Genomic DNA, 8,602 nt, shown 5'->3' with positions numbered 1-8,602 from the left:
TTTCATGGTGTTCAAACAAACATATCACCCCCCATACTTACACACACACACACACACACACACACACACACACACACACACACACACCTACCTTGTAAAAAAGTTTTGTGTTTGTTTTTAAGCTGATTAATTCAAGAACTTGGCAGAAGACCCTGGAAGTTAACCTCCTCTGTGCAAATAAAACCACACTGCCCCCGTTTATTTTACACTGTTGTGCCTCTGAAAATGATTTTAGACTCGCTGCTTGGAATTATTAAAAGTTGTGTCAACTTCCGGCTGTACTTCCCGCTACTTCCAACTAATTGCAGGTTGCGACTACACAGTATCTGATACAAGATAGTAGCCCTGTCAGATTACGCGTTCATAGTCAAATCTTTGCCGTTGCTTCCCCGTCTTTTACGGCCTAATTGATGTCAGTGGGAAGGCGAACGGGGTAGATTTCTGCACACGAGATTGTAAATGAACAATGGCGCATGTGTGATGTTGGCTGTCATGTGCTTTGAAAGGCCTACGAATAGGAAGAGGAAAGCAACTCTGGGACTATATTAGGACTGCACAACGCAGACGCTATGAATTTTAAATACTTTAGCCTAATTTGAGTTGGGCTATCATGCATACTATAATCTGAAACTGGCATTATTCATCTGCATGACTGGCATCTTATTCACATAACCCTCGCAGTCCAATATTAGCAAATCCCTTTTACGGAACCTTTTAGCTCCTTTACTCCCATTTCCTGGAAGCAACAATGTACTAAACACTGAGGTTTTTCAGGTTAAAATGCCACAGCTAGCAGACGGTTATATCTGCTGTGATGAATGTTTTAAGTGGTAAAAGGAAACTTGGGTGTTGTGTGGTAAATGTGTTGACTTTGAGCTCACTTTCAGCTGCGTTCCTACAAAGATCATATATAAGGAAAAGGCTGCATCACCATGTAACGCCACCGTGCACGTCACAGCTAACTGTGCACGTGGCACCAACAATTAGTTTATCAACTTAATAGTGCTTAACGGAGAAATCAGGGTGTGTGGATCAAGTGGCTCATAAAAAAATATGAGCCACTAATATGAGCAGATCGACAAAACGAATGACTTTCAGAGTGTTGGTCAGCATCTGGAAGAGAGAGCACATCTTTGGTTTTTTAATCCTGCCCAGACCCAAGTGGCGATGTTTTTCAGAGACTGCGTGTCTGGATGGGTTCCAAAAGGTGGAAATCTGTCCTGGAAGAGGCATGTTTATAGCCGCAGGTGTCAAGGCACATCATCAATTCAACGTTCTCTTTGGAGTGCATGTGAGCCACCTCTCCAGGACAGGAATGGCGCGGGAATGAGGTGGAACAAAAGCTGGCAGGAACTAAAACTGTCAAACATGACATGTTTGAACAATAGAATATGTCTATATGTGGAGAGCAAACCATTACAAGACTACTTGTGTAGGTAGAGTAGTGTGGAAATCTCTCGAGCTAAAAGCCTGGAGAGCTATTTAAAACTTCTGTTCGAGTTTTGTGAACCTGCTCTGCCATCATTAGTTGACCAAAATGTAGGTTTCGGTCAATAAAAAGCGAGAGTATATAAACATGCTCTCTGGGTTTCAAACAGCATACCGCAAACACAGGCTTAAGAATCAGTGAATTTGATGTTTTTCAGATTTTTTTCTCCCCTTCTCACTACTACTAAGATTTTTAAGCCACTACTGTTAATGATTCACACATATAAAAACAACCTGAAAGAGACCTTTGCTTTTTAGCTTTAAAAGAATATAAAATAAGAACAAGAAAGTACATAAACTTTATGGCTTTGCCGATTTTACCTTCCAGCTGTGTATTCAGCGCAGCTAGCACACAGCCACTACTACTATTGGTGCTAGTAGTCCCCTCCACCACCACTGAATATCAAAAGCTCTATTTTTCTGTATTTGTAATCAGATTTATTCATGGACAGCACTGAACAGACACAGCACCCCTAATCAGCCCACGCAGCCTTTCCACTGTGGTGTAGAATCCACCAGGCTCACAAAGTTACATAATAACTGAGTGTCTTCAACCACAACTTAACATCAAGTCAGATGATTGCCGAGTTTCTGTTTGTTGTGAATGTTATGCTGTTTGTGATGCTTGTGAGAGCAGTGGTCTCCTGTTTTTCCCAGAGCGGGCTCTGTGTCTGCTCCAGGCTGTTAACATGGACACGGCAACGAGGTGGCATCAAGTGCAAGTGAGGTAAACAGAGTGGCCCTGGTCGAAATCTGTAGACAGCTGCAGGTAAATGTTAATATCATATACACATCAAAGACAACCTGAAGGGTAATCAGGATTCAGGATGCCACCCCAAAACTGCAGCGCATCTAACATCGTCCAAAAAACAATGACCTCAAGATGAGATCTCAACCGAGCCCGGGCTTTTAATATATTAGGATACAATGTGTACACTGGACGCTTAACCTGCTTAAATTAAAAAGTGTAGTTGGACTTGCACTCAAGGAAGGAGATGACTGAAACCTACAATCCTACAATAACTGCCTTTTTTCCCCTTTCCTTCTTTTTTTCTTTTTCTTAAAACACAGCACTTGCTGTGCTCTGAAACCAACAAACTTGTTAGATTATTTATACAGCAGTCGAGGCGCAACATTATTATCTGTCTCTCGGTCCGCTAAGTTAATATAAGACCAATTTTCATGCCCTTTTAGCTCTGGTATGTACCAACACCTCAGGGAAATATCTGGCTCTTTAGCTGCTTGCAGAGTGTCCGTCAGCTCGATCCTTGCTCAGTCTCTTTAGCGCTGAGCAGGTATTCTACAGTTGGTTTTTGGGGGGGTTGAACAGCTGCATAACAAGAGTGACTTTAAAAGGATTTAAAGAATGCAAAGCAGAAAAACACTGAATTGAAAACTGAACACAGCACCATAAAGCTGATGGGAGCTGTGGCTTTCTGTGACAATTCTCCCCAAGTTCATTACCGCAAACACACTGTACCCTTCCTCTGTTCCTCCCCTTTTCCCTTCCCCCACTTCTCCCCTAAAATGAGGACTGTCAACGGGGCCATATATCTGACACAGTCTACTGTGGACACACACATACACGCACATGCGGCCTGCGATCGAGTGTTCAGTAATGGGGCAGTGGGAATGAGGGGAATGGGGAGATGGAGACGGCTGGGTGCTGCTGGGCCTATCAGTCGGGTTATATAAGACTGTAATGAGGACTTTCCTTTGCCATAAATCTATAACCTCACTGAAGATAAAATACAGTAAACACCAGCACTTAGAGCATCACCGCATCTCTGCACAGGACCGAACGAGAACAGCTGCAGGATTTTATGTCTTGCGCACTAACAAGATGTCTCCGTTTCAGTGCTCGTGGGAGTCCGATTGTTTATTGACTGATTAGTCTTGATTAAGATGTTAATGAACTGCTTAATAAATTAAATCAGAAAATTAGGGGGAAGGGGGGCTCCAGGTGGTGTCTTGAAATCGCATTTTAGCCCAACCAACTGTTGAACAGTGGAGTCCAAACAAATGAGAAAGATGCAGAAAGTTCACGTTTAAGGAGCTGACACAAGATTTATGTTGGATCGTTCTGACAATCACACCCAGAGGCTGCTCCACACAACGCCATACTCGCCATAATGGGGACAGTATTTATGAGTGCTGCGATGTCATTTGAAACACTTTTGTTTTTTCCCCTCTCCTATGCTGCTCATTTCTGAAGATCTAAAGGCCGAGCTCGCGTCAGTCCAACTACATCACCTTCACTTCCACCAGTGGAAACTCACACCGTGTCATGTCTCAGTAAGAGACACTCCTGCAGTGCTCCTTTAAATGGACAGATTTATGTGGCACATTCAGCAGCGCAGGACTTCACGCCACTGAGCTTGGTCCCCCCCCCAGCACATCACGCTCCATCTGACACGCCGACAATGTGGGGGAAAAAAACACACACACACACAGAGACAGAGACAGAGAGAGAGAGAGAACTTCCAATTTTGCTGCTTCACCTGAGCCAAATGACCCTCCACCACCACCACCACTCTCAATCTTACCTCCACTTCTCATTTCTCACACACACCATGCATTCTCACCCATCCTCCCCCCTCTTCTTCCACGCTCACCGCGCAAACACCCGGCCGAGGTACTGGCACTCTTTGGCTGAGAGCCTCTCAAAGAATGTGCGGCGGTACAAGCCTGAAGGAATACACATCATCAGCGCCCTCAACACGCGGCCTCATAAAGGCTCGCGGGCTGACACAAGTGATGGATCACACTTAGCAGGAGAAATGAAAAAAAGAAAAGAAAACACTCTGTGGTCCTCGGTGAACATGCAAAATTGAAATGATGTGCTTTCTGTCTTTAGGAAATTGGGGGAAACTGTTTAGAACGGGCAAAGGTCAGAGATCAGGGATCCACACCTGTGTGGCCACAGTAGAGTACAGTATTTGTACAATATTACAACAGTACAACTTGCTGTCGATTGCCAGTCTGCAGATATGATGTTAAACTTTACGCAGCACAAAACAAAAACACGCAGAGGGCATAAAGCTAAAAACAGAAAAGGCCGCATGCATTTCATGATTTAATCAGAGAGTCTGCAGACGACAGACTGCATTTTGCAGCGTCTCCTCCTGCTGAAAAACACCCCACTTTGCATCCTTCTGGCTGCTTTCCCACGAGCTCACCTGTTACACGAGTCTGACTGCACACAAGTCAAATTCAGGCACACCGTTTCACTTATAGCAGCAGCCAAATGATGCACTTCCAGCTACAGTGAGGTGAGACCCATGGGAAACGCAAGTCACACAGCAAAAAGAGGAACTTCGAAGTGACTCTGCCCGTGGATCCCCCCAATCAGAATCTGACATCATGTTGGAAAAAACATGCAGGAAAGATAAGTAAGCTACATACAATGATAAGTTTACCATGAGCTAGTCGGATACACTCGGAAAGTTCCCTGTAAAGTTTATATCTGATCAGGAGGTGATGTGGTCAAAGTCATGACCTGAGACCGCGATCACACTCGCGGGTGTCAGAACTAAGCAGTGAAATGAAGGTTAAAAGGCTTAAAGCAGGAGTCCGTGCGAGCGTGCGTAAAATGTTGGGGGGTGAGAGAAAAAGAGCTCCACCCTGTTATTTCTCCACCGTAAACTGACATGTATACCTGGTTGGTGGTGTCAGGCGGCAGGTTCTTAATGAGGATTTTCCTCCTGTTGCTCAGCTCCTTGCGAGTTTTGGCCAGCCTCCTCTCGATTTCCTCGGGCTCCAGGTCCGGCAGGTCACGGAGGCTAATCCCGGAGTCCGGGGGTTGCGCTGCCGTCGCCTCCTCGTCCTCGTGCTGCCGGCTCTCGGGGCTGTCCATCTCCGGGGAAAGTGCGCTATCCCGGGCTAGAGAAGAGTGAACGCTCGGCGGCTGGATGGATGAGGCTGCCGCCATCTTGGGAAAAGTGTGAGGAAAGCGAGAGAGAGAAAGAGAGAGAGAGCAGGTGGGAGGTGTGTGTGTGTGTGTGTGTGTCGGTGGAAGAGAGGAAGATTAAAAAAGAGAGAGAGAGAGAGAAGGAAAAGGACCGACAGCCAACAACACACAACAATGCTGCCAAATTGCTCTGAACTATTTCTTTTAAATCTTCGCTTCTGTATTTGGCGTCAGTTTGTATTCTCCTGTTTCTACTCTGACCGATGATGAGCCGTGATAAAGAGCGACAACACAGCAGAGCTACAAGGTTTAGATTAACGTTACATTAAACATAGCATTTGTTTAAAACGGGGCGTTTAAGAGTCGCTGTCATCTGATGAATGAAACTTGTATATGGGCACTTTGACGCACACATGGTTCCCAGCGTGTCGGGCTGCACTCCGGACTCCTGGCGACCCCAACTGTCTGTTAACTGCATAGGAGCCAATCATCATTGGTCAGTGCGGATTAGTGCGCTTTTGAATTGGCTTGCCAATGTCGTGTCGTGTGGCACCAACCTGATCCTCCAAACTGCATATGTTTCCGGATTTTTAGGAGGGAACTAAATTATTATTATTATTATTATTATCGATCACATATCGAACCTGCAGAACGCTCTGTCGTCTTCACCCTGCACCAAAGTGCTGTATGTGCGCACATTTCTTATTTCGGTGCGGCGGCCCAATTACAGCATTTCTTCTTTTGGTGAAGAAGAGAATTGGAGAAGATCCGCCAGAGCTTTCCTGTTCCCCATGTGCATAATGTTACCATGAATGGCTGTGTGCCTTCCCTACTTTCTACCCAATTGATCCAGTGAATGCCAGCCCAGCCTGCGCGCCTGCCTGCCCACCGTGGGTGGAAAGCTGCTCCTGGCAAACACAAGGGGAGCAGAGCTCCCTGCCGAGTCCTCACAATGCCCGTGTAGCTTCCGCAGGCAGAATGAGTCGCTGAAAGACACACACTGTATGCTCACACTCATAAATATGCACTTACATTCACGTAGGCACACAAACATGTCAACAAGCGCACAATCAACCCACTTAGAAAATGTTTAGAGCGCGCTTATTGCCGGGGCCCTCTGAAAGAGAGACGGAGAAATCAACCTCCGTGTTCTCTCTCTCTCGCCATCTGTGTGGAGCGTTTCTTGGCAGATCGAAGTCCAGACGATCACAGTTGTCGGTGGGTGAAAATGATCTCGCATTGCCAAGTGGCTGAAGCAGTGTAACCGGAAGGCAGCGAGTGTATGCAGGCTGTTTGTTGCTTAAATGCTTCAATCAGGCGTGAGCGCAGTCCACTCCAGAGTGGAAAGGCCAAACCAAAAAGAAGGGCAATTTGTGTAACTGCAAATAGAAGCAGTTTATAAGTCTGCATGCACTTCATGCATCAGCTCAACATTACTGCTGGGAGCTAAGAATCCAAGGCGCAAAGTCACACTGTGTCCTCCTGACAAATGCTCCTGAAGATGCAACCTGCTATGTATCAATGACGGAGTAGTTCACACACCAGACTGCCAGACTGTACTAAATATCTTAAAGGAATGCATGACAGTTATATCCTTTATTTAGCAGATACGAGGCTAAAGAGATCACCTTTTTTAATAGAGACATAGCCAAGAGAGTGGCCCCAGACTACTGATCGTTTTAAATTCAGTTGTTAGTTCCATTCCTCATTGGACACTTATCATCTTAACATCGGATATCAGATACTTCAGCTCAAGTAGGCCTGCTACACAAGCTCAGTATCTAGCTATTTTATACCATCTCTGTGGTCTCTCATGACGTTACAGGTGCCCTTAACCCAAGTCACAAACTTATCATCATCATGCAGGAAATCAAGCTGAAGCAAATGCCCCTGAGAAGTCGTCCTACATGTAAACTGTGTTTTGATCCAACTGCAGCTCATACAATAGTCGGTACTGGCTGACAGATTGGGGGACATGAATCATTGAGCAGTAGTTCTGTGAAAAGACAGCAAGGACTCGCCTGTCACTTGCACAGGCTGATTTTAGAGACGCATGAATCACTCCACTAAGTGCTAAACAACGTTTTCCATGAGAGAACAATTAATTTGTTCTCTCTGTCCCCCTGGTGCATACACACACACGTGCCAGCACCATCGTTTTACACTTAGAGACACACACCGACACACTTAGACATTAACTTGTGTCGGCCTGTAACCTCCTCGCATGGTTACACAAACTCTGTAGCTATCTTTCAAAGCGTTTTACCTAGTCCCATAATAATAATGCGCTCTGCTACACAAACCAAGGGGGGAAAAGAGATGTTGGTTGCTCTACCATCTTAAAAAAAATATAATAATAAAACACAAGAGCCCTGCTGGTGCTTCAGTGTGTCAGCCAGTGATTCACAGCCCCTTTTGGAGTGGGTGGCAGCAGAGAGGAGAAGGAGTGCGCAGGAAAACGTTTGCTGCTGCTCGCTGGGACTGAGAGTGTGAGGGCGTGGGTGGGTTGAGTGGCTGAACAGGCAAAGCAGGCACCTGGGACGAGCTCAGTAGGCGTGAGGATGGATGGGAGGCAATGAGAGGGATTGATGAGGAGGAGGAGGAGGTATCAGGAGAGTGAGGGGTTAACCCCAAATGCTGAAGAGTGCAATGTGATTATGGATATGTCATCCTGTGCTCCTGTCAGTAATGCATGAGCTGATGCAAACAGCTGGCGTAACGCTCTCGTGAAGGATCAGGGATACAGTGTGGTGGCGTGGCTGCTTCCTCTGATGGCATAGGAGAGATTTAGGGACATGTGACCTACTAAAAACAGCTGACCTGAACACATGGAGGACAATATGCACAAGAGCTCCCTGCCCAATTCTTGTCCTAATTACAGTCATAAGCGTACCTCTTCATCATTACATGGGGAGAGTTGCTTTTATGTGGCAAGCAAGTGACTGAGTAATGAGAAAGTCTCATTTTGTTAGCATTTAAGTGCCCCTTGCTTTCTAACCAAGCATAAATGTGCATCTTTATCCCTCCAAAAGCTCCATTTAGATGCGATTTTACAAGCTTGCCTTAAAAGTTGTACCTTTGAGCGGGAGACTGTCATTAAATCCTTAAGATTTTAGTGCAGTGTTTATTTGTGTGTTTAAAAAAAATCCATATGCTGAAGGGACTCCAAAGCGTTTTCATTTGCTTGCTCGCACGACTTGAGAT

The 8,602-nt window shown here is 45.6% G+C and overlaps 1 protein-coding gene across 1 annotated transcript in view; it reads right to left on the bottom strand.

Moving 5' to 3' along the window:
- raver2 (ribonucleoprotein, PTB-binding 2) overlaps nucleotides 1-5,419 on the bottom strand; it is an 89,917-nt gene extending 84,498 nt beyond the window's left edge. The window contains 3 exon segments of the mRNA XM_013913398.1: nucleotides 5,147-5,251; nucleotides 5,253-5,258; nucleotides 5,300-5,419. Coding sequence (XP_013768852.1) covers nucleotides 5,147-5,251; nucleotides 5,253-5,258; nucleotides 5,300-5,419 — 231 coding nt within the window.
- Nucleotides 5,420-8,602: the final 3,183 nt, after the last annotated feature.

Source organism: Pundamilia nyererei, unplaced genomic scaffold (assembly GCF_000239375.1).
Source record: "Pundamilia nyererei isolate P.nyererei 1_Seehausen unplaced genomic scaffold, PunNye1.0 scaffold00130, whole genome shotgun sequence".
NCBI classification, from domain to species: Eukaryota; Metazoa; Chordata; class Actinopteri; order Cichliformes; family Cichlidae; genus Pundamilia; species Pundamilia nyererei.
The sequence above is the reverse complement of the archived record's forward strand: the minus strand, read 5'-3'. Positions and strand labels throughout refer to the sequence as shown.